Source organism: Amphibalanus amphitrite, unplaced genomic scaffold, assembly GCF_019059575.1.
Source record: "Amphibalanus amphitrite isolate SeventyFive unplaced genomic scaffold, NRLGWU_Aamphi_draft 000067F_arrow, whole genome shotgun sequence".
Taxonomy (NCBI): Eukaryota; Metazoa; Arthropoda; class Thecostraca; order Balanomorpha; family Balanidae; genus Amphibalanus; species Amphibalanus amphitrite.
The window spans coordinates 721,366-747,986 of record NW_024881563.1 but is presented as its reverse complement, the minus strand read 5'-3'; the positions used below and the strand labels follow the sequence as shown (position 1 = coordinate 747,986).

General features: G+C 46.6%; 1 protein-coding gene across 2 annotated transcripts in view; it reads right to left on the bottom strand.

Moving 5' to 3' along the window:
* LOC122378894 (protein strawberry notch homolog 1-like) overlaps positions 1-26,621 on the bottom strand; it is a 550,127-nt gene that overhangs the window by 264,720 nt on the left and 258,786 nt on the right. For both annotated transcript variants that reach the window (XR_006256101.1, XM_043360535.1), the window contains exons 13-14: positions 22,680-22,846; positions 3,560-3,691 (exon numbers count right to left, since the gene is read on the bottom strand). Coding sequence is in view for 1 of the 2 variants with exons in the window: in XM_043360535.1 (XP_043216470.1) it covers positions 3,560-3,691; positions 22,680-22,846 (299 nt within the window). In the remaining variant the exon portion in view is untranslated. The remainder of the gene's footprint in view (positions 1-3,559; positions 3,692-22,679; positions 22,847-26,621) is intronic.

Genomic DNA, 26,621 nt, shown 5'->3' with positions numbered 1-26,621 from the left:
GTGTATGTTCCGGTAGATGTCAGCAGGTCAGCCGGGAGGTGCTGCCACCTACGGGAGACGTAGCGGGAGGTAGCGGCGGCCGCGCATGGGCAATGGAAGTCTGGGCTTGGTGGAGATTGGTTGTGCGAGTCTGGTGCGCCGTGCTTGTGCGCAATACACTCTGTGCTCTTGGAACTTGACGTCTTGGCCACGTGCCAGAGAGCAGAGAAGACCACGCCTAGACCACGCCTACATATTTACAGGCCATTCCACATGGTGGGTTAATGTCATGCCTGAGTCAAAATACATAAATGAGACATCGATTAAAAAGAAAAGGGTGAAAAAGAAGCACGATGCACACTGATGAGTAAACATAAAAATTAAAAGCACGTATCCAGTAAACGTAAACAATCAGCTCGCGTTTCGGAGCTGGTGGCGGCCGACGGCAGGCGGTTCCAGGACGAGGTCGCCCGGTAAGAAAGGCGCGACGCGACATGGCCAGCAGCCGAAAGCCCGGAGGCTCCAGCATACCAGCCACTGTCGCTCGGGTGGTTCGCTGGCAATGTCCGTGAAGTTGGCGACGTCGCCAGCGACTTTTCCAGCGACGAGCACCGATTTTAGCCAAAACCTCGTCCAAGGTCAATTGGACCATGAGGATCACGAAAATCGAACCAATTCTCCCCTAAACCTTGACCTTCAAGGTCAAATTCAAGGTCAAAGGACGGGTAACTGAAAAAGTGCCAGTAAATATTGTCCGATCTTCAAAATTTTGGCACCAAAATGTAGCGCGTGCAAAGTTCTAGCCGCACATCGAAAACCATTTTCATCGAGGTCAAACTTCAAGGTCAAATTCAAGGTCAAAGGACGGGGAACTGAAAAAATGCCAGTAAATATTGTCTGATTTTCAAAATTTTGGCACCAAAATGTAGCGCGTGCAAAGTTCTAGCCGCACATCGAAAACCATTTTCATCAAGGTCAAACTTCAAGGTCAAATTCAAGGTCAAAGGACGGGGAACTGAAAAAGTGCCACTAAATATTGTCCGACTTTCAAAAATATGGCACCAAAATGTAGCGCGTGCAAAGTTCTAGCCGCACATCAAAACCATTTTCATCAAGGTCAAACTTCAAAGTCAAATTCAAGGTCAAAGGACGGGGAACTGCAAAAGTGCCACTAAATATTGTCCGATTTTCAAAATTTTGGCACCAAAATGTAGCACGTGCAGAGTTCTAGCCGCACATCGAAAACTATTTTAATCAAGGTCAAACTTCAAGGTCAAATTCAAGGTCAAAGGACGGGGAACTGAAAAAGTGCCACTAAATATTGTCCGATTTTCAAAATTTTGGCACCAAAATGTAGCGCGTGCAAAGTTCTAGCCGCACATCGAAAACCATTCGTCAGCTCGCTTCTCTTCTACTTTCGATGGAAACGATGGAGGTTCTATTCCGATGGATTCCAGCGTCCACAGCCGCTCCCTGTCTTCTTTGGGTGTCCCAGCGTGTAGAAACATCACGCTTTGGTCAGGAGCTGTCCCATCGGTGGTTGCTCGTCCTCCCAGCACCCAACCGAATATTGTCTCCCAGGCGACTGGACCATCCTCTCCAGTTGTCACAGGACCATTCACGATATCCTGATAGTAATCCATGCCGATTAGGACGTCGATATCATCGGAGTGCCATTCAGCCGGAGAATCGGCAAGGACTAGGTCTTTCAGAGGTTTGTACCTTTCCAGGTCGACCGGCGCCTCATTGAGTGGGCCGCAGATGCGGTCGATTTCTGAGACGGTCTGGTTCACATATTTCATGGGGTCGCGTGTGTTCATCAGGGTGATGTTGACCGACCTCATACGCTTCTGTGCCATGCGATTTCCACCGAATGTTGATATTGTTTTTTGCTGCGTACCGCGCTGTTCACACTTCAGCTCCTGAGAGAGACCGGTCGATATGAATGATTGGTTGGATCCGGTGTCCAGGAGGAGTCTGATATTCTTGTTGCCGGCGGGTCCAACAGCCACCGCCCGAGCTGTTTGAAACAGAACCCTCTTTTTCTCCACGACCTGTGACTGCGCCGCAATAATCGACTCTACAGGCTGTTCTTCGGCACACAACGTAATGTGATGTCTTTTACCACAGCTATCACACCGCTTCTCGTCGTTGCATGTCCGTGCGATGTGCGATGGGCCCAAACAGTTGAAACAGGCCCCAGCGGCGAGAAGCCGTCGCCGACGCTCATCCACAGATAGCGTTTCGGTCTTCTTGCATTGCACGGTTTCGTGTCCTAAGAGACAGAAGGCACACATCGGCGTTTTCTTGGTCATGACCTAAAGTGCAGCGGCGGATGAATTCACCGGTACCAGCGTCGCTTGGGAGGGGACCCTCCAGCTGCGCTTCTGACTGGCACCCTTTTCTGTCATGCGCATGCTGTGAAGGGTCTGCCCGCTGGCTGTCAAGAATTGTTCGGCGGCACATGAGATTTCCTCTAACGTACCGTGGCCGTTCCGTTTCAAGAAGAGCTCTAGTTCTTTTGGGCACGCCGAGAGGAACTGTTCAATGAGCGTCAGCTATCTGAGACCATCCAGCGAAGCCCGAATTTCGCTCAGCGACATCCACTTCTCCAGGTAGGTAGTCAGGCGAGTGATGTACTGGCCCAGCGTCTCGTCTGGTTCTGGAGGAGATTCACGTAGTCGCTTGCGGAAGCCTTCGGCAGTTAAGCCAAATCGTTTCAGTAATGCCTCTTTGAGTACGTCGTAATCATCTGCTTCTTCTGCGCTCAATCGATGGTACACTTCTAGGGCTTTTCCAGTTAGAAGTGCACTGAGTCATCTCGGTCCCTCCCAATCACTCGCCTGTGCTATTCTTTCAAACCGGGTTAGATAGGATATGTCTATATCTTCATTTTCTTCGTATGGAGGGAGTTTCGGCAACTTTCTGGAAGTTACAGGCTGGTTCACTTTGGAGCTATTACTTAGACGAAGCTTTTCGAGTTCGAACTGTCTTTCTTTCTCCCTTTCCTCACGTTCTCGTTCTTTTTCACTTTCTTCACTGTCCTTCTCTCTCACGAGTCTTCTTTCTTCCCGTTCCTGGCCCTTTTCATACTGCTTTGCTGCGAATTCTAAGGCTTCCAGTCCAGATAGACCATGGTTTGCAGCTAGTTCTACGTAGCGATCCATTTTCTATCACAGTGTCCTGTCACGGTCGCCAAATTATGTGGCAGATCCAGCGTTTATGTGTAATTGAATACGTCAATCAAAGTTTTGAAATGCTATTTACTCGTTAGTGTGAATTATCTTAATTCATTTTTCTTTCATTATTAATGCATCAAGTTTCCTGTTCGTCCGTTTTATTCCGGCCTGATTCTGTCTCAATCCGTCCCTAAAATTCCCAGACAAAAATGTACAATTTCAGATACACAATCCCGAGGTGCTATTCTGTCAGGCGCTTCCGCCAGACAGTCGATAATGAAATTCAAACTCGCCGAGCTGTAACAACCTGTACTCTAATAGTTATTAAAACAAAGTTAGGTTGCTAATCAATTGCAATGTTGCAAAGGCTGCCACAAGGTTTGCTGCGCCGGCGTACTGACCGGACATTTTGAAGTCGGAGTCGTGAGCGACGCCACGGCCGCGGCGTGGCGCCGGGTCCGAGCCCGGCTCTGAGTCGGAGCCGCTCGAGGCGTGCTTGTAGCGTTTGATGGCCCTGCGCGCCGCTTGCCTCACTGTGGAGCACAGAGAAGAGGCAGCGTCAAAGTCGGTCTGCGCACCCGCTGGCACCTGGCGCGGCCCACGGCCAGAGCAAAGGTCAAAACAGATGTCGGAACAGTCGGAAGGACGGCAGTCAAGGGCAGTAGATCTGAGGAAATGCTAGGTCGCTCAATAAGTAAGGTAAAATGTACCATAGTCACTGGCGGATCCAGGGGGGGGGGGGGGTCGGCAGGGACTAAAGCCCCCCCCCCCCATTCGAAACTCGACAGGGGCGGCAATATAAATTAACCCCCCGCCCCCAAATGCACCGGGGTTGGTCAATAGAATGATTGATTGCTGGTAAGTTCCAGCCTTCGATAGTGAGGTTCCTTTAGAAATTCCTTTCCGCTGTTAAGTTGGTAGCGATTTGGCAGTTATTCAAGGATGGAAAAGTGGCACCCAACTGACTTTCAGCGTCGGAGATTTATCCTAGGTAAACTTTTTTGGGACACCCTGTACAATTGTGACAGATTGCTGGCTGTAAAACGACCATCGACGCAAATGCTTACGGTCAGTAAAATTGGAAGTGGGAAATAGCTCTAAAAATGGGGATGAGAGTGCAAAATGTTTTTCATTTGGATGTCAGTTCGCACCCAAATCGACAAATTTTGGGATACTGCAGTGTGACCTGGACTGGAATGTCAGCCAATGACCAATAACCCTAAAATCGGGTAGGTATGTCAGTCTGCGCCTGACCCCGGACGGGGCCGGTCGTGTTTTCGTGGCGGGAATGCGGCGCGAGTGAGGGCGGAGCGGCCGCGGGCGGGGCCGGTCGGCCGGTTAACAGCGTGCCCGAGACTGCGCCTCAGACAATTACCGGGGTTACATGAGCGATCCGTTCCAAATACGCACTACGGTAATGCGCATCAGCTCCCCAAAAACGTATCTACGGCACCGGTTACATGAGACTAATTCGTTTTATCTACCTCAAACGGATCTTCGTTTGGCTCACCCGGGCTCACTCCTCGACGGCCGGTTATTCGCATCACAAACGGAATAGGATTAGCGTACAGTCATGGCGCAGTTGCGGCATTTACCGGGACGACTGAACTAAATTTTAAATATTTATATCATTTGATAGGCTCAAAAACATTTAAAATTAACATGAAATCAAAAAATGAAAACAAAGTTTTCCTGTTTTAAGTCACTGTGCACAGATTCGCCATGCAGCGAGAGCAGGGTGGTCAGAAAAAAATTATCTATCAAAATATTTCATTCATTTTATTTTTGATCTTTATCAAATTCACCTTCAAAGACTAAACCGAAATACCAACATTTCTTTTTGCTATTTTCTACGAGGCAGCCAATAAAAAATGCTTAGTATTTTGCATTTTGACGCTTCCATTCAGCAAAGAATAGTTCTTGTGAAATACGGCCCGAATCGTGTGCCTCGGCTACATGAGCGATCCGTTCCAAATACGCACTACGCTAATTCGCATCAGCTCCCCAAGAACGCATTCAGTGCACCGACTAACTACATGAGCAAATTCGTATCAGTGACGTCAAAAGGATCCAGTTTGGCTCTCGGCCTGACGGAAGGTAATGCGCACTTCAAACGGAATAGCATACAAATGTGGCGCACTTCCGTAGCAATAGAGGTGACTGAATTAAAAACTTAATATCTTATGTCTTTTTTGCATTTAATCTGCTCAAAACATTCTCAATTAACTTAACCCGCGCCCCGCTGGGGGGATCTGCCCCCCCCCCTCCCGTTTTTCGCCAATAACTTCTAAACGCGTTACGCCAGCGACGTCAAACTTTCAGTACCTTTTCATACATCAATTTGACACGTTCCCTGAAAATTTGAGCGAAATCCGTCGGAATTTTTTTGAGAAATTGACGTTTTAGTGACGTCATGTTCGCCATTTTCGCAAATTTTCAAACGCCGCTAACATCTTCATTTTTAAAGGAATCAAGACGTAACAAAAAAGGTTATACGTGATTTCACTTTGTCTATCAAATGGCTATCTCGGTTTTTTGAAAATTTTGGATTTTGGCCCAAATTAAAAAAAAACTGACTTTTTTGGGAAAATAATGATACAATCCAAAATTTTGAGTGTATCGAAAAAAACGGAATATATGTCAGAGAAGTGGTCTATGTGCACCTACATACCAATTTTTAGAAGAATCGGTTCAAAAATGTGGGAGTTATTCAAAATTTTATGACGTCACGACACAAAAAAATTTGGGAAAATGATTTTTTTGGAAGTTCTAGACCTCGTACGGAAACAAAAATAGCACCATTCGATTCGCCGTGAAAAACTGCATCAGATAGACACCTTTTTAGGCCTTAAAAACCAACTTCAAAATTTGACCTCACTTGACCTGACCTTGACCTGACCTCGACCTGGAATTCATCCAGAGGTGGTCCATATCACTTATTGAGTGTGCCTATTGAATTCTATGGGTAAAATGGCCCATAAAACATGTGTCGCATATGCCCTTTTCTATATTTTGTTTTTGGTGACCTGACCTGACCTGACCTGACCTTGACCTTGACCTTTGAATGACATTGTATGCAACGAATATTGTCTTGGTAGTCTAAGAACACGTTTTGGGCAATCAGTCTCAGTCCATTCTTCGGCAGCTACGGTGCAAGGCCGATACTGTAGAAACTTGCATTTTGTATCCTTGACCTGACCTTGACCTGACCTCTGACCTACTTAAGCAAAAAAAATGGGCTCTTAAGATCCGCCTTGTTGAGAGCTTTCGATTGCCGTTTTCCCCGTCTTTCTACGACCATCGGTTCGGAAGTTAGACGGGGGGGGGGGCAGAATCTGCCCCCCCCCCCCCCAGCAGGGCGCGTATGGCTGAATAGCCCAGCGGGGCGCGGGTTAACAAAAAAAAATTAAACATAAAGTTGTCTTGCTTTGACTCATTGAGCACTTGCCTCTCTTGATTCGTCTGTAGTGCTGTCAGAAAAATGTTTCAACTGAAAGTATTTTGATATTTTCTTTCTGGTTTTCACTATATTTATTTTAGAAAACTTGACAAAATACAGACATATTTTTTTAATTATTATTTCAAAAGAAGCAAATGAAAAAAATACCTATTATTTTGCATCTTAATGTTTCTTTTTGGAAAGAAATAGTTCCTGTAATACGTATCTTGGTCCTATTCGCTTCTAAGCCTCTTTCCCAGCGGATTTTGTTCGGACCGCCGATTCGTATTAGCAGGTGGATACATGAGTCGGTAGTACGCTCCTGATTCGCATTAGCGGTGAATCCGATCGTGATACGTATTTGCTTTGCTCATGTAACCGCGGATCGGATCGCCGATTCGTACTAGCAGGTGGCTACATGAGTCGGTAATGCGTTCCTAATTCGAATTAGCGGCTAAATACGTATTTACTGTGCTCATGTAACCCCGATAAGTGAAACGAGCCGCGAGTGAGCGAGAAAAGTCTGAAGTGTGTACGTGGCAAGCCGAACTGTGCAATGAGTTCGGAATCTGAGAGTGAGGGTGGAGCCAATGCTGCATCTCAATCTGGCTCCGATAGTGCCGCGGGCCGGAAACGACAGCTATCCGCGTGCCCGACATGGTGCGTCAAGTCGAGCAGAAACGGGCCGGGCAGCAGCGAGTCCGCCAGTTCATCTCACCGCGTGCCTCGGGACATCAACAGCTGCTCAGCGAGTCCGTCACTTTGGAGGCTATCGAGAGATTGATTGAGACGGGGAATGCTAAGATGATCACGGTCCTGGACGCCAAATTTGAGCGCTTTGAGCGGCGACTAGAGGTTCTGGAATCAGAGAGTTTCGAAAAAGATCTCGTCATACAGCGACTCCAAGACGAAGTGATGACACTGCGAAAGCAAAGGACAGAGATGGGAGAGCGGTTAGGAGGAATTGACATGAACCGTAGATTGTCTTCACTGATCCTAACGTGCGACGATTTCGGGCTTCGCTCGTGCAACGAGGATATCGAGGAGATGACTATACAACTGCCCAATCAACGTCTTCCCGACCTGAGACTTACAACAAACGATATCCAGGTTGCACATCGTTTGCAGAACGACAGTAAGGTCATCGTGCAGTTTTTCAAGCGCCGCGTAAGGGACAATGTCTACGAGCGTCGATTCAAACTGTTTTCCCGGGGCGGCGGCAGCGACGCCCGGGCCGAGCGGGACCGCGGTGCTTCCTCCGGTCTCCGAGAGAGGGCACCACTTTACATAGCCGAGTCGCTAGTGCCGAGGATGCAGAAAATGTTCCAGACGCTTCTCGCGGCGCGCAGGAAGGAGAATGGGGCTAAAATCGCGTCTGTTTTTAGCCGGCGAGGTCACGTTTACTGCAAAAAGGAAAGAGGAGGCGAAAACATTCGCGTTAAAGACGAGGATCACCTACGGCAGCTGCTGGGCGGCGTCATGCCACTGCTGCCGGGAAGCCGTGGCGGCGGCCGCGGCGGCGCCGCGGACGTTGATGAGCGTCGGACTGGGGCCGTGGCTGCCGCCCCTGCTGACGGGATGCCGGTCGCCCGTGCGGCGGACGGGGAGCTCGTGCCACAGGAGACTGCGGGTGGCGCAGTGGCAGCTGGACGGGACCAGGAGGGAGGACGGGCGGTGGATGACGGTGCTGGTCCGGTGGGCGGTGGGCCCGGGCCGGTGGAAGCGGGTGGCGGCTTTGGCTCGTCGGTCGGCGGGAGTGCCAGTAAAGGACAGCTGACGGCTGGCACGTCTTTTCGAGCGGGCCCGGCGCCGGCGCGTGGGCGACGGGGCGCCGCGGGAGCCCGCTCCGGAGCAGTGGAGACCGAGCCAGTGTTGGCGGGCTCCGGGCGGCTTGGAGGACCTTGGCGCTAGGGAGCTGCTAAGCCTGGTGATGTTCGATTCGGGAATGACCATAAAGCCTGATCGGGTAAGACCGTTTCTGTTGTAATGCTGCCACAGCTACTTATGTCGTACAATGTAGGTACAGGTGGTTGATGTTAGGATTTTGTGACAGGCAGAACAGCTAACGAGATGATTGGCTAAGGTAACAGTGACGTTGTGTTACTGTGATTGTAGGATCGTTTATTTTGGCTCGCCATAAGTATTGGTGTGCTGTGTTTTTTTTTTGTGAATAAGTTGATTGATATTATAAGTTATAACCATGCATTTCGAATTTGTCAGTCGAGCGTTTTGTCTCAAATATTAAGTTTCGTGGGACACCGATCGCTTGTCGCATGAACACTGTTAAGATAGTGCAGCCATCCGTCCGGCTCCGCCTGGAGCCAATTTGAGACCGGCGCTGAGACGGGGCAGTTTTGCGCAATACGGGAGTTTGGTGGGTCGGGGTCACTGGTTCTGGGGGTTCTGGGTCGCCGCAGCCAGGGCTGGTAAAGTGTTATGTCCTATTGACGTCGTCGGGGACACAGTACCAGTAAAAGTTCAAGTACCCGGGGTCAAAATTACCACATTTAGTAAACTTTTACAGTAATAAATAACTTTCAAATAAAGCAGAAACTAAACGCAAGTAAAAGATATCATTGAATCCACAACGTATATCCCCTTTAACAAGGACATAAAAAGCCCCTATACCTAATACATACCTACAACATGGTTATGAACAATTAGTAGCCACAACTCACTTCCGTTAACAGCAAAACTACCGTCGACAGTTGCTAACGAAAACTAGATCAAACTAGATGATCAAACACATACTAACAGACGCTTAGACACCGACCCCGCTGTCGGCTGTGCTATTTCAAGCGGGGTTGATTGACGACCAGTTGTAGCCAGCTATACGACTAGACAAACGACTAGATTCGGAACCGGGGTCGGACCGGTTGGACATGGTAAATTCATGCGGAGTCGATAGTTTCTAGCCGTCGTCGTTGTGAGCTACCGATACAATAGCGACACCTATTGCATCTGTTCGACGATCGTAGCGCCCCCTACCCTTTCCGGTTTCTTCGTCTGTTACGCTACCCGCTGACCGAGTGATGCCGTGATATTTAATTAACAAAATGGAAATTTCGAAGCGCGAGTCTGATAAGCAATTTAGTACATATGACTGCTCGTAAAAAAATTAATATAGAAATGAAACCTAAGGAAACGCGCATCGTAGTTGCATGCAGCCTCAGGGGCGCGGGAACTACTTTCCGACTGGGGGAGCACACCATAATAGAGATTAACCTAGGGTACCCCTAAATCTAGTTTTCTCACCGGTTTTAGGCCACTTATTTTTCACCCCTCGGCTTTTTCAACAAAAAAAGAAAACATTTGCAAAAAAAGTGTGATATTCCGTCTCAAAGCTGTGGGGGCACCGCCCCCCCCCCCCCGGCCCCAGAGTTGGGGGGCAAGCTGCCCCCACTGCCCCCCCCCCCGGCTCCCGCGCCTATGTGCAGCCTGCATACATGAATCGTAAAAAGGTCGGGGTCATTTTTCGCTCTCATTTTTTGGTCGGGGACGCAATTTGCTTTTTTACCAGCCCTGGCCGCAGCGTGGACGCAAAACGGATAAAACGGATAGATGAGTTAAAGTGTCTTTTGTGTCACAGTGGTTTCTTATCTATCTGTCTCAAGGAACGAGTTGTGGAAAAATTGGCAGAAGTAAAAACAGTTAAACGCAAACTGCGTTCGATCGATTTCAGCGCCATCTTTCAACCATACTTTTCAAAGGGTCGCGGGCGAATGGTAGATGGCGGGGCTGTTAGTGTTAACACTCGGAAGGTGACCAACTTCGGTTTTTTTCTAAGAGACCGCATGCCTAACGTAAATATTTGCACCTTTAACGTGCGTGGATTGCGAGGTACTAGCAAGCGTCGCGCTGTATTTAGACATTTTCATCAACACTATCCTAACCATGTAGTTGTGCTCCAAGAAACCCATTCTACTGACGCAGATGAAGCATATTGGCAGGCAGAATGGGGTGGGCAAGTCATTTTTAGCCATGGCTCAAGTTATGAATGTGGGGTTGCTGTATTGATCCCGAGATCAGTGCAGATGTTCTGTACCCTTGCTGGGACGTTTGCGGATGATGATGGCAGAATGATCATGGTCGATTTGAAATATGACAAGTTTTTGTTAAAATTGATTGGCGTTTACGCGCCTACACAGAACTGTTTAGCACGGCAGGTGCATTTCTACAATCTATTGAAGCAAAAAATTGAAAATTTGACGCAACTTGAGCAAAACTACTTAATACATAGTATGTGGGGATATGAATTTGCATATGGACAGTTTGGATACCAATAGCAGCAGATTTCGGATGTCACCCGCAGCTAATATAATGACGCAAATTGCGCATATTCACTATCTTACAGACGTTTGGCGCTATAAGCACCGGGATGTAAGACGTTACACTTGGAGACCACTAGCCCCTTTACAGCAATCTAGGGTCGACTATATCTTTGCCAGCCATTATTTGCTGGATAATCATGTGCTGAAATGTGTGAATATCAAGCCCGGTATCCACAGCGATCACAGTCTGGTTAGCATCGAAATCGCCATTTTCGCAGACGACAAAGGACCAGGCCTGTTTCGGTTTCGGAATGAGATGTTACAGGATGAAATTTTCGCGACGTCTGTCAGGAACGAAATTCGTAAGGTGACGCAGGGTGATGAAATATACAATGACGTCACAGGTTGGGGGTTAAAATTAGAATTATTGTTGAGTCAAGTGAGAGTACTTTGTATTAAAAGAGGCAAGGCTATCGCGACACAAAGACGAGAAGAAAATAGAGCAGCCTATCGACAACTTGAAAGTTATGAAATAGAGATGATCAACGACCCTAGCGATGAAGTTGTTCATAAATTTGAGGAGGCTAGGCGTAAAGTAAATGAACTGGATGATTAGAAAGGAAAAAGGCCATGCTTTATTCAGGGGCTAAATGGATTGAGGACGGTAAAAAGCCCACAAAATACTTTTTCAGTCTATATGCCAGCAGGAATGCTAAGAAACAAATACATGTATTGTTTGATGAGGACAACCAGGTCATTACAGGAAACGATAGCATCTTGAGCTATTGCAAAGCTCATTTTCAGAATATTTATACATCCAGAAATAGTGGGGAAGGCACTTTACTTTGCGATCGATTTCTTGGGACAATTAACTGTCCTAGGCTAAGTGACGAAGACAAAAATTTATGTGACGCACCGATTACTGCAGCGGAGTGTAAAAAAGGCATTGGACGGCATGTTAAACAATAAGACACCATCCACTTCAGGTTTTTCGAAGGAATTCTTCCACTTCTTTTGGTCAGAGTTAGAAAATATCGTGTTAAATGTTATACTTGAAGCAAAGGAGCGGGGCAAGTTTTTATTACTCAGCGAAGGGGTGTAATAACTCTAATTCCTAAGAAGGGTAGCCAAACTTTATTGAAAAACAAACGCGCGATTTGTTTATTAGATATTGTGTATAAGATAACAGCAAAAGTTATCGCAAACCGAATCACACTTGTAGTGAATAAACTTATTTCTACTGATCAAACTGGCGCTTTACGTGGAAGATTTATTGGGACGAACTTACGAACAATAGATGACGTCATCAGGTATTGTGAAACCGATAAACTGAGCGGCTTGATAATGGCACTGGACTTTCAAAATGCCTTTAACACAGTCGAGCACAACTTCATCTATGATGCTCTAGGGAAGTTTAATTTTGGCCAAACCTTTGTCGACTGGATAAAATTGCTACATAATGGTGCGGAGCTTTCTGTCATTAACAATGGGTTTACATCTGGGTGGTTTCAGCCATCCCGAGGCCTTGAACAGGGATGCCCTGCCTCTGCATTGATATTCGTGTTAGTGGTAGAGCTAATGGCCATTAAAGGTAGTGTGCTACCTTCCAATGATTTCCCATTTTATTTTTCCTAGGATAAGAAGCTTCTGTTTTTACCTAATATCGCAAAAAACAAAACAAAAATGGGCCTAAAATAGTGCTTTTTTCGCCTAAAAGTTTATCGGTTTTTTGATATGTATAACAACTGTAGTGGGCTGACTTGCAAATAAAACTCCAGAGCTGACGATGACGCAATGACGAAAGCTTCTAAAAAAGTTGTTATATTTCGAATCCGGAATTTACTTTTAGGAAGAATGAAAGTGAGGTTAATTTTCTTACAAAGTCAAATTTGTTAGTTGTTACTGATAAATGCTTTGGAAATTTTGAGTAAGTTAGTAAAAGTATGTTCTCCAGTATAAAGTGAGTTAAACATTGATACATTTTTGTGTCTTGCATATTAGCTTTCTTTGCAATATAATTATCCTCATTGTTTTGGAATTTGCTAGCACTGTTAGTTGTCATTTAACCTTGGTAGACTGATGTGTTTGATATTACAGTTAACATTTGTGCCCCATTTTTTATGACATCATGCATTGGGAGAAATGCATCATGATTGCCATTTGTTTCTTCATCTCATGTCATTTATCAAATCAAGTTTGAGTTCAGAAGGTTAATCAAAAAATATTTTCAAATCTATTATGGCAGCAGTTGGTGTTCATAATACCGACAAAATACCAAATGCTTTTGGTATATGTACAATACCGAATACCGACCCGACTCGGTGTTGGTTCGGTATCGGTACCGTAAACGGGGGTGACTTTGCCATGCTGGGTGACTTTGCCATGCTTCTCAAAAAATGCTTTAGGGTGATCTCCAGTGATATTTCACAAATAATGTAACAATTTTATATGCACAAATGAAGGATAATTGATGGGCCTTCCAACATAACCAACACTGAGAGATAAGTTACCACTAAATACCGAACTGGGCTCCATTTTATTGGAGTCATTGAAATGGTCAAATTTGAAGAGGTCCGAACTTTTTATTATTTAACCATGTTCTAGACAAACTGCGATGCTGAAACTTGGTATGGTTGATCATGACAAAGTTGTTAAGTTAGCATATCCAACAAAACTGGCATTTGTCACTTCATTTAGCTAAAATTTTTGGTGGCGATTCTTCCAAGTGAATTGCAGGCCACATGGGGTGACTTTGCCACCATGTTATCAAATGCAAAAATGAAATACTTATCCGAAGCAATTCAAAATAAGTTTTAAATGTAGCATCATTTTGGTCTCCAAACTGTTTTTTTTTTAATGTAAAGGTTTATATGTTGAGAATTAACACAGGAATGCACAGTGTGAGTATAAAAAAGCAAAGTTTACCAAAATAAAAAAATGGATGAAGCTGGGCCCAACTTTTTAGCACAGTCATGGTCATCTACAACTCCGAAGTTTGCCAATAAGACTGGCTGAAGAAAACTGTATCATTTTATAGATCAAAACGCTGCACAGTGGGGATTTTTCCGATCTAGCACGTATTTATTCGTAGAGGGCAAACCATAGGTAGAATTGTAGCCAGATTGTGCACAGATGTTGGCTGGTGTGTCCTGGTGAGAATTTTACCTGTAAATGTGCATAATCAACATAGTATAGGGGGTTCAATTGGACCCCCGCTCAGCCGTTTGGCCCCTGATCAAGCTAGAGCTTCGCGGAAAAGTCAAGCGTGCTGCCTATGACGAAATTAGGCCGAATATATCCAATTTCAAAGTCCAAGGTCATAAGCTGACTTTCCAAGTCAGTTTAATGACCCAACTAAAGTTGGGCAATCGAGACCTCTTGAAACTTCGCAAAGTTAGGGTGTTACGGGGTATTTTGGGGTGCTGATCACGAATTTCATGTTAGTTTTGATCACAGACGATGTCTTTATGCATTTAGGCCAGGTCGGGTCAGGTCAGGTTAGATCAATTAGTAGGTGTCCTGCCGGCCATCCATAGAAGTGTCACCTACTACTGATAGCTTCGTAACATGGAACGAAGGCACTAGAACTACTTCGTAAATATTCAAATGGCTGCTAAAATCGAAATCAGCACCAAAAACTACCCTAGAAACAAGTAAAACTCGAAAAAGTGAACCAAGGTCATCAAAAGGTCAATGACCTTGACTTGACCTTCACGTGACCTTGACTTCCACCATTATGCATGAACATCATTTCACATATTTGAACGTTTAAAACCACAAAAAGACTGGAAACCGCGGATAATGTGAGCTGGCATACGCCGAATCGCGATTCCGGCCAAACATGGTCTCGAGAAATATGCCACAGGTCAAAGGTCAGTTGGGTCAGAGTCATGAAATTTTTAGGTTAGATGTAAAATTGATGATCTCGAGGGTACCGAAAGTTTCGGCGCGATCGGCCGCTTTTTGCGCGAGTAATTTGCGGAAAACCATGGGGTTTTATCCGACCCCTTCCCCCTCCCCCTCCCCACAAGTGCGATGGTTAATAAGGTTACGGTATGTATAATTTACGCTTGTCATCCTATTCCTAATGAATGTGTCTCAGAAAATATGCATCATATAAATCACGAAGTAAAATTATTCGCCTATGTCCGGAACAGACCTATATCGTGCTGTTTGCCCTAGCGCTCCTCGAGTGGGGTGTTAAGATACTCTAATGTGAATATTCCGTGTTCAGGCAAGTTCCGGCAGCCAAACTAGGCGTTGTCTTGTGCAGAAGAAAGTGGCGAATTCGATAGGATATATTTCGGAGTGGAAAAGTGTGGAGAACATTGTTGATTTCCTACATTTATTTATAATACCATTCCTTCAATATGGTGTCTGTAAGGGTTTTTTGTAAAGGGCATTTTTGTGACCTTAGTAAGGTTGTGGCATACTTTCTGTTTGCCATTCCATTCCTAATAAAGGTGCCTTTCAGACGATATGCAACTTTAAGACCTCGCAAGATTAAAACCAACAGGACAGGACAATGAAATTGAGCTATACTTTCGGGCCTTGCTGAGCCCATTGAGTAATCACGCATGAGTGTGAACTTTGGGCGCATTTTTCCTAGTTTTGCTGTGGACATACAGATAAAACAATGCCATATATGAAAAATTCAGACATTTCTTAGCCCTACTGACACAAAAAATAAACAAAAATCCAAAAAATATTTTTTGAATTAATAGGCGCTAGATCGGAAAAATCCCCACTGTGCGCTGATATCATTAAGGGTGTCGGTAAGTTCCTGCAAGAACGTCCTCTTTCTGTTCCTCTTAATGCCGCTAGAAAAACGCGGCAAGGTCCTAGAGTACCGATACAATAATATTTTTGCTTATTTATCTATTCTGAACCATTTTCAGTTTCTATTTACGATCAAATCTCAGTTATTTTCAACAAATATAATGTATTATAAAAAGTAAGGTATCTCTCTTTTTTGCCCATCGTTTAAGAGCAAAAAACATCGAATTGTTTTATTTTTTCCTATTAAACAATTAAGGATGGTTGCCCTTCCCCATACAATCGAACAAAAATGCTTGTTTTATTTTTCCTATTAAACAATTAAGGATGGTTGCCCTTCCCCATACAATGGAACAAAAATGCTTGAAAAGTATTTGTTAGCGTTAAAAAACATTATTTTGCACAGTGGTAAAGTCACCCCTTTTTTAGTTAAACTTTGCCACGACTCATTTTCCTTAAAAATTTATATTTTTAGGCAAGATATAAATACGATAATAGCAAAACCCAAAGGGCTAATCTTCATCCGTGTTTTGAACATAGAGTCATCCAAATAAGTTAACAAGCTTTAACCCGCGCACCGACGGGGGTCTGCGCCAACTTCGTACCGACGTAACTTCGTACGACAGGGGGGGGGCGGATGACCGCCCCCCCTGAGATCTCGAGAACGGAGCAAGATAGCGACAAGCGGTAAACGGCATCGGATACGCACGGCCAAGGTCTACAATTTTTACTAAGGTCATTTTCAAGTCAGGTCAAAGATGACGTCACAGAGGTCGAAAAAGTCAAAATGGCGGCGTAATATATGGAGAGTTTTTCTCGAATAACTTTCGAATTAGTCAAGATAGGCACAAACTAAGGGCATCATCGTGATCCTCTCGTCAATTTGCATCGAATGATATATATGTTGACCTCGAAAGGTCAAGGTCAAAGGTTGACCTCAGGTCACGTGACCTCGAGGTCATCATGTATATCATTCGATGCGTCTTGACGAGCTGAACACAATGAGACCATCCGCACGGCTGTATCTTGTTCCTGTACGGAGTTATTGTCAAAAAACCGCTGGTGACCTTTGATGACGTCACATGACCTTACAGCTGCCCAACAGCAAAACAGACCTCAAGGTAGTGAAGGTTGATCGTATATGAAGTCATTTATGGTTTATGGGGCCATTCCGACCCGTTTTAGTGGTAAAAACAGGGAGTTGACTTTTCCCCCATTGACTTATAATGGGGAGGTCACGAAATTGACCTGACCTTAGGTCACCAATATCAAAATTCCGAGATATACAAATTGTAGCTACTAATGACCTAATAACATCCTGCGACTTTCAAAGGCCTCCGACATCTACTGTAGCTCTGGCATGGTGACAAAGTTGCAAAAAGGTGACTTGAGGTTGGGTCATTCAAAGTGACCTGGTGACCTGACCTTTAAAGGTAGGAGGTTCAAACTTGCACACCATGTGTAAAATTGATGAGGGAATAGTGGTACCAAATTTCGGCGCGTAAAGTCACCCCCGTTTACGGTATACCGAAATTTTGGTAACCGATTGACACCACTAGTCGGGTCGGGTAGGGTAAGGCCACCGAAACAAAGGGGTGGTAGTGTAGGAGTAGGGTAATGTAGGGGTAGAGTAGGGGTAAGGAAGGGGTGGAGTAGGTGTAGAGTTGAATTCAATAAGAGTCTAACATACAAAAGGCTCCAAAACACCGCATTCATCACCATCATATCATGCCTTACAATAAATTAAAAACAATTACCCAAATCTATCAAAAAATGCAAATCAAAATGCAAGTTTCCACACCCAAACTAATCCATCCGTCAATCATACGAGGGCCAAGTTCTGATCATCACCATGAATTAGAAGAGATAAATTTGATTTTTACATGATGTTCATTACTCCTTCACAAGTCCCCACCCACGACAGCAAACTTCTTGACACGAAGTTTCTTCTTGAGGGTATTGTGACACGAAGCAGGGCTCGCTGGTACGAGGAAGGTGAGAAATCGACAGCATACTTCTTGGGGTTAGAAAAAAGAAATTATGTTAATAAAAACATTGCTTGTCTGTGTGATGCAAATAATGAACGGAGAACGAAACAAACAGAAATAATGGATATATTAGTTCAACATTTTTCTGAGTTATTTACTGAACAGCTCATTGATTGCACAGAGGCGGAGAAATTTGTAGATGATCTACATATGGAACAGCTCTCACAAATACAGTTTAAGGAATTGAATAGACCGGTGACGCTTCAGGACCTTACAGATTCCTTAAAAGGAATGTCGAATAATAGGGCGCCGGGAACAGATGGATTTCCAGCAGAATTTTATAAGCTATTCTGGAAAGACTGAAAACTTTTTTCCATAGAATGGTAATGGAAAGCTATGAAAATGGTAGGCTACCAACGTCTTTAACTAAGGGAATTGTAACACTCATTCCAAAACCTCTGAAGCCTAAAGATGAGATAAAATCATATCGGCCGATAACGTTACTAAATTCGAGCTATAAGATAGTTGCATCTGTAGTAGCAAATAAAATAAAGAAGGTCTTACCAGATGTTATTGGTCATGAACAAACGGGTTTTATACAGGGTGGATTTATTGGTGACAACATTAGACTTACATATGACCTTATTCATCATTTAAATAGAACAGAGAGAAGTGCTTTATTTCTTAGCTTGGACATTCAGGATGCCTTTAATTCAGTTAACTGGGACTTCATTCGCGTAATGTTGAAGAAGTTAAACTTCCCTGCATTTTGTATTCGGTGGTTCGATACGCTTTCTTCAGAGGCTGCCTCATTGATTGTTTATAATGGACATATATCAAAACGGATCAAGTTAGGAAGATCATGTAGACAAGGAGACCCTCTTAGCCCATATATTTTTGTGATTGTAATGAACACATTGCTTCAAAGAATTAAACAAAACAGAAATATTTCTGGAGTCAGAGTAGGTGATTTGGAAATCAAGATGTCTGCTTACGCGGACGATGTGATGTGCTATTTAGATGGTAGCGTGAATAGTTGTAGGGTTTTATTCGAAGACTTAGGAATCTTCGCTAAATACTCTGGATTAAAACCTAATATTAAGAAGACCCAGGCGTTTTGGGTAGGTAAGGATGCAGAAACAAGAGAGCCAATTTGTTCGGATTTGGCTTTAAGATGGACAAAGAAACTTCAGGTTCTTGGAATCATTTTTGCTAATGACGAGACTCAATCAGTGGAAGAAAACTATGGCAGCGAGCTAACGAGAATTAGTGCAATTATTGCCAGCTGGAATAGACGCAATTTTTCGTTGGGTGGTAAAATCATAATCATCAAGACGTTGTTACTACCGATTTTGACACATATACTTACATCACTCCCCAGTCCGCCAGAGGAGTTTATGAAAAAGTTGAAAGCGACATTATTACAGTTCATTTGGAACGGAAAATTGATCGGTTGAAAAGAAGTAGTATTTATAGAGATCATTTAAAGGGAGGGTGTAATATGGTAGATGTTGACACGTACGATACCGCCCTGAAAGTTACATGGGTGAGGAGATAAATCATGGGTAATCATGACTGGTGCAAGTTGTTTAGGCAAGAAATAGCACGATTCCAGTTTATCTGGGAGCGCAATGCAGATTCATTATTGGAAATGGGAAGAAATATGTCCAATAAATTTTGGACAGATGTTGTACGAGCAATGGCAAAATATGATCAGAGCATCATGGTGGACATAGAAGATGTTAATCGACACTCCGTGTGGTTTTCAAATCATACAAAATTTAGAAACTGTGAAATAAAAGCATGGAGGCAAAAAGGAATAGTTTATTTCAATGATCTATTAACCCTCGCACGACCAGGCCATTTCTCATAACACGAACGACCAGGGGGGGGGGGGGTTGTTACGACCCCCCCTGGCGTTTCGAAACGGAAGGTCGTAGAGCTTAGCGGAAAAAAAACACGGATTGCTCTCAACGAGATCTCGCGATTGGTGGTATATTTTTTTGGTCCTAGGTCAACATTTGACCTACTTTTGACCGGTCAAAGGTCAAATTTTCGGAAAAATAGACTTTTTTCAACTTTCGGCGGCGATTGCGGCAAAACGGTGGGAGATATCGACTTGAAACCTTCACTATCGTGTTCCTTGATCAATTCTCTATCGTTTGGTATGTATTTCGTTTCCCTAGCTCTAAAAATGGCGCGTTGGGAGCGCCGGAAGTCGGCAAGGTCACAGTCGGCGGCAGAAATTCGAAAAATCAAAATTTAAATTTTTGAAATCTGATTGTATTTTTGGATTTGGGAGGTCCATTTGCTTCCTATAGAAGCTAATATTGCTGCATATTCCCATTGAGGTGACAAGAATTAGCAAAATAGTGGTTCGGGCGCTTTTCAAAAATAGTACCGGACGCTGTTCCTCTTGTGACGTCATAGCTCCGTGACCTGACCTGACCCGGTCAAATTTCTTACACCATATGATAGCCAATACTTGCCCCAACATGCATGGGAAGTTTCATCACGATCCATCAACCGATGTCTGTACCACCGGCAGGAAACCTCGGGCGTTGGCACTCAGTTTGTGAAAATCCGGCCGGAGGCTGTATCTCTTACGACGTCATAACTCCGTGACCTGACATGACCCGATCAATTTTTTTTTCGGCAAAAGATGCGCAAAGGTTGCCCCAGAGGGTATTGAAAATTTCAGCCCGCTACGACAAGCCGTTTAGCGTGCACTTCGAAAAAACCTCAGGGGGGGGGTTGATACAACCCCCCCTAGGCGTTCTAGGGTTAAGGGACAATGGAGAAATAATGTCCTTTGAGGAAGCAAAAGTTACTTATGATCTGAAAGGGACAATAATAGATTATCTAGGTCTGGTACATAGTCTGCCTGTTGAATGGAAAAACAGACAAGGTAAAGTAAAGGAAGCATATCATATTATTCACCCAAATGTTAAAGCGATCATTAGTCAGAAAAAGGCAGTAAGTATATGTATAACACACTTCTACATCATAAATACGAGGGAAGTAAAAACAGTTGGGAGTTGGGTTGGGAGCAAGAGATGGGATAGATTGACTGGTTGAAAGTATATGAAGCAAATCTTAGACTAATTTCGGTTAAATATCGAACACTACAATTAAAAATTTTGACGAAAATTGTGGCAACAAAACGTTTACCAAATGGGCATAACAGTATCGTATAGATGTGACAGATGTACGCAATGTATTGATACTATAATGCACAGATTCTGGTTTTGTCCATTGGTCAGAGCATTTTGGAATGACGTTGAAACATATCTGAGGAACGTAGGCTTAGTTCAAAACATGTCTTTTTTAACTTAAAAATGATAATTCTAGGAAATGATGAATTGCTGGCTATTAATCATATCATCATCGTAGGCAAAACGATGATTGCTGGTAAATACCTACTCTCTGTTGACATTTTATTAACTATATTGAAAAGGGACATGATCACGGAAAAACACATAGCGCTTAAAAGGGGAAAATTATGTGACCATGAAAAGAAGTGGGCAGGGTTGGCTGAAGCATTTGACCGGTCTAGCTAAAAAGGATTGTAAAAGTGTGTAGGATTCTGGGAGTCACTAGGCGATCAGTTTACTCTGTTGTTTCTCTTCTTATCTTTGCGTGTGAAACGATGTCATAAGCTGAATACAATTGTTAAAAAAAAACTTCTTGAATGTTTTTTTTAGCTGCCTCAGGCCGTCACTGTGGAACCTTCGCATTGTCCAGTAAACCACTGCTCCACCTCATTAAATGACGTCATTTCAGTCCTTAAAACACCGGCCATACTGTGAATTCTTCATCTCCCGTAACAATCCAGTCACTTAATACCAGGTCAGATGAATTTGTTAGATGCGGTAGGATTTCATGTCCACATCATGTTGTTTGTTCAATGGCAGCTCAGGCCGAATTAGTGGGGGTACTGTCGGTAAAGGTTAAAACATCTTTCTTGTGCTTCTTTGTGGCAATTCTGCTCGAAGGTACATCGAAACTTCTTCAAAAGTGTGCAGTAATACGTGCTAGTTATTATCCGACCATCATCAGGGCAGTCGGTAGTGACTATCCTACGCCAGATCCAGAGCACTGAGAGCATTGACCTTCCCTATCGGCTTCTGCAATCTTCACTTTTTAAGGACAGATGTGCTATGCTCCAACTTCTTGATAATCTCTTTTATCTCTGAATCATACACATACACCCAGCACTCGTCAAAAGTCCTCAAACGATCGACAATTTCTTCAATTTCCTAAGAGGCACCATTTTCTTGAACAAAGTTAATACACGAACTTCTAAGCTGGCTGACTCCTTTATCGTGTGTAGTTCTTTGCTGATAATGTTTTCAGGTACTGCCAGCATTGAGCAATTTATGTTGCATAATCATCTGAAAGGTGACACGACGATCTGTAAGGATGAGGTCCTCCACTACCTTCACAGTCACCACCTTGTCAGCCATTGGTAGCCACTCACTTCTTGACTCCCCTGCAAGGGCCATGCAACCAAGTTGAATATCATTTCTTCACTTCCGGTAAGTGCATGAGATGGGCTTTCCTCGCCAAAAAACTTATTTCGCGTTATTGATGTATTTTCTCAGTGGTATACCGTTTCAAATGTATTAGTTGGATGACGGTTCGGTCCTCGATGGGCCCAGTGCTCATCTTTTTTACTTTCAAGTCTTTCCTACATATAATAAAACCACTTTTCAGTATCTTCTATGCATGAACATTGTTCTTCAGAACCAAATATAATACCAACAAAAATGATTGAAATCGGTCTATTACTCCTATGTGATGATCAGAACTTTTCGATAACCACTCGTACATATCAAAACAAACAGTTATAGCGAAAGCCTGTACTCTAGTAAATGTAATTGCTAGGTGGATATACTTATCCTCATACGCAGACTAACGTATGACTATGGCTCATCTCGTATTCTTAGTTACAATCGAAAAAGAGGAATTAAAACTGACATATTTCGACTTCTGCCCAAAAGCAGAACATGAGTCAGACAAGCAGCACCAGCCTGGCAGTACCGACCTGGCTTTCGTTTGGCGGCGCCGCTGGCCGAGGCCTCGTCCTTGATCTCGTCCAGAATGGCCTGGAACTGTGGCGACGGCCGGTCCGGCTGCATGCCCAGCAGCCGACTGATGCGGTCGCGGTCCGGCGCAGGAAAGTGTTTCTCAATCAGCGATTGAACCACGCCCCTGTGGGACGCGGCAGAATGGATTCAGTCAGGTGGGTGCCCCCCGGTCTTTTGACATTACGAAAAGTGGCGAAATTTGCGCTAGCATTGTCAGCACCGTGAGCGATGAGCATTCTAAACGACAAACGCAGCAATCGGACCAATCAGCGTAAGTCTATACTCTACGCTCATTGGCTGATAAGTCAGTGACGATTTTGGGGCCAGAGCTTTAGAGGTAGGGGAGACCCGGGAGGTATGGGCCATCGCAGTTTTGAAGAAGTGTTGCGTATTTTTACACATTTGACCACGTAAACTGGTAGCAGCCATTCCGCTATACAACCCACGTGATTTCCAAAATCTTCCTCAGTTTTCTTTGGCAATGAGCGGTGATAAAGCGTTTTTTGCCCTCTTCGAGTATGGGATGGGATGGGATGGGTATGGGATGGGTATGGGATCTCATGGGATAGGGGTAGGGGTAGGGGTAGTGGTAGGGGTAGGGGTAGGGGTAGTGGTAGGGGTAGGGGTAGTGGTGGAGGCAAAAGTAGAAGTGTGGCCCGGGCTGATCCCATCGGACAGGAGGTGAATGGGACCTGGCCTCATCCAAAGTGACCGGGCTCCCTTGACCCATGTTGAGCCCGTATCACCCAAATTTCATTAAAAAAAACCCTTAAGAACAGTTCTTTTTTAAATTCTCTTCACATTTCCGTCCATACCTATGCTTCTAGACGACACATCAATTTGAATCGAACACCATTCGAAAGCAAATTGGCTGGTGCCGCAATTTTTTCCTACCACGCAGCAAAGCAAGTGGCGCAGCCGCTTGTCTAAATAACTAATCGAACAGGATCCATCTGTCTGTCTGTTTGTTTGTTTGTTTGTCCGCCACGCCGTGTAGTGGGTTCAATTAACCTCGCCTACAGGGCAGACGGTACGGCGTAGGAGGTTGAAATTTGCACACCTTATAGGTGACGTCACCGGTCAACGCATTTTCTAGGTTTCCGCTCGCTGGGGTGCACGGCTGGCACGTGGCGGGCGCTGGAAGAACGCCAATGAGATTTTGATCGGTTCGTAGATCTTCATTGCGAGCCGGGGTCGACAAACTTTGTGAACTTAATGCATGCCGATCGGTGGCGGGTGCCTCGCATTGGCGGATGGTGAAATTTTTATTTGATGAATACCGGAAGGTAAGCATGTATTTATTCAAAAACTTGACCTTTCCGAAGTCACACCTCGGTCAGACTGAGGGACACGATTCGCGCGCCGTCACAGCCCCGTGCACAGAGCACCATCCCAAGCTACCGCAGTCGCTTACACAATTCGCTCGTAGATCAGCATGTAAGCTTGCGCCTTGAGCACCTTGTCCAGAGTCACCTCTGTGACGTGCGTGTCACTCACGTAAAACCACCGCCCGGCCTCCGGCTCCGGCTCCGGCTCCGTCTCGGGCTCCGGGGCGGGCTGTTTTTGATCCGTCTGTGACTCCTGTGGCGCGGCGGCGGGGTCCTCGCCCTCCCCGTCTTCCTGGCCCTCCTCTGCGGGCCTGACCGGGGACAGTCCGTCCGTGGTCTCCGTTCGGGTCTGCTCGGCGCGCTGCCTCGCCCGCTCACACGCCACGGCGAACGCGTCGGTGACGAGTGTGGTAAGTCGCGCAGGGTTGACGGTGAGCTGGTCGTGACGGCGGCGCACGCGCACGTAGGCCGTGTAGTGGCCGCTGGTCAGTCGACCGCTGTGCTCAACGACACCAAACAGCGAGTAGAGCACCCGCCGCTGGCCGGCCCGCATCTGAGGCAGGTCCTGGCTGATGGAGGAACAGAAGGGGGCCAGATCGAGCCGCTCGCCGAACTGCACGTGCCGGTTCACCTTCCGCAGGCTGAAGCTGCACACCCCGAACCGCTTCAGGTGGATGGTCAGCACCGGTGGCGGACTGTAGATGAGCAGCTGCTTGCTGGCGTTGCTGTATAATGTGCCCAGTTTCTTCTCAGCTGCTTTTTCAGCCGCCGTGAGCCCTTTTTTGCGCAGCTCGGTGCAGTTGTCGCAGCCGAACTTGTTGTTGCCGGTGAGCAACTCGGGCGCCGTATACTGATTGAGACAGGTGAGCAGGCTGCACTCGCCGGCGGCCGCCTGGTAGCGCGGCGCCAGAGTGGTCAGCGCTCGACTGAGCCATTCACAGCGGCTCAGCGTCGGCGGCGGGCCGTCCGAGGGATCGGCCGCCGGTGAGGGGTCCTCCCCCTCACCGGTCCCCGTCCCTTCGGCCGGGACAGACTCGGTTGGCGCGCAGGTCCCGCCGTTCGGCGCAGACTGGAGTTCGCCGCCGTCCGCCGCCCCTGCCGTTGAGCTCTGGCCGTTCGCCACTGCCTCCGTCGGCACACCGCCCGGCACCTCACCGGGTGACGGCGACTGACCCTCCCGCGGGGCCTCCTCGGCTGCCCTTCCGCAGTGACCGTTCGGAGCGCCCAGACTGTTCTCACGCGCCTCCACTGCCTCTCCGCAGTTCTCCGCCGGCACAGAGCTCTGCTTCTCCCCCACCTGGTCCGCTCCCGCCGTCTCCGGCGCACCGTTCGGGGCCTTGTCAGCACTCTCCCCGACCAGTGGCACCCGCCCGGCCGGCGCCGCGTCCGCCTCCACCGGTGACGACAGCCGGCCGTTCACTGTCAGCGGGCCCGGCTCGTCCCCACACGAGTCCGCAGCGGCCGCGGCGCCGGCGCAGTCCACAATCAGCGCGCTGAGCCGCTCCGAGAGCTCCTCCGCGGCCAGGTCGGCCGGCGGGTCGGGGCTGACCGAGACAGGCGGCTCGTCAGGCGGCGGGTCGGGGCTGACCGAGGCGGGCGGCTCGTCAGCCGGCGGATCCGGACTGACTGAGGCCGGCGGTTCGTTCAGCTCGTCTTCCGTCGATTCCCCGCTGACAGAGGGCGGCGGCGGGTCGAGCTCCGACAGCGGGCTGAAGATGATATCTTCGGCGGCGGGCAGCGAGAGGTCGAGGAAGGGCTCCATGCGGTGTGTGCGGGCCATGCAGGCCTGACACACCACTAGGCTGACCAGCTGGCCGCTGAAGATGGAGTCGATGGTCGTATGCGACACCTGGCGGCCCAGCACCTTGGCACGCGCCTTCATGTCGTCGGGTGCTTCCTTGGGGTCGGCCTTGGCCGGCAGCCCCAGACCGAGCAGGATCTGCTTCTGGTGCCGCCGGAGATCCTCAAGCCGCGCCTGCTCCATGAGCGCTCGCAGCAGCTCGTGTGCGTCCTGCTGGTCGCCGCCCACAAACTGGGGCACCTTCAGGGCGATCTTTCTGAGCAGATGGCTGGGGGAGACGGTGGAGCCGGTGCCCGTGATGTGCATCTACTTGAGAAAGTCGCACAGCGAGGCGGTGATGGGCCCGCCCTCCGGCAGCACCAGCTCCATTGTCTCCCCGTTAGCGCTGACTGTGACCTTTCGCCCGGAGCGGCTGCTGATGTCTAGGTAGTGCGTCAGGTAGTGGCACTGGCTCAGACACTGCAGCACCGAGTTCAGGTAACACGAGTTGCCCAGGTTGATCAGACCCTTGACCTTCGGAAGTGACTCGTTATCACGGTCCGCTTGAGCCTGTTTCTCCTTAGCGGAGGCGCCCTTGGAAGACTTGGGAGGCGGAGTGTCCTCCTTGGATGGCGTGGCCCCGGGACGTAGAGTTCCCTGCTTTTTCTTGACAAACTGCACAGCTTCGTGAAGTTTCTTATTACTCTTCAGTGACACTTTCTCGTTACATGTGAAACACCAGACGCCCCAGTCGGCGGCGGCGTTGACGGCCAGCGTGTGCGAGTCGGAGC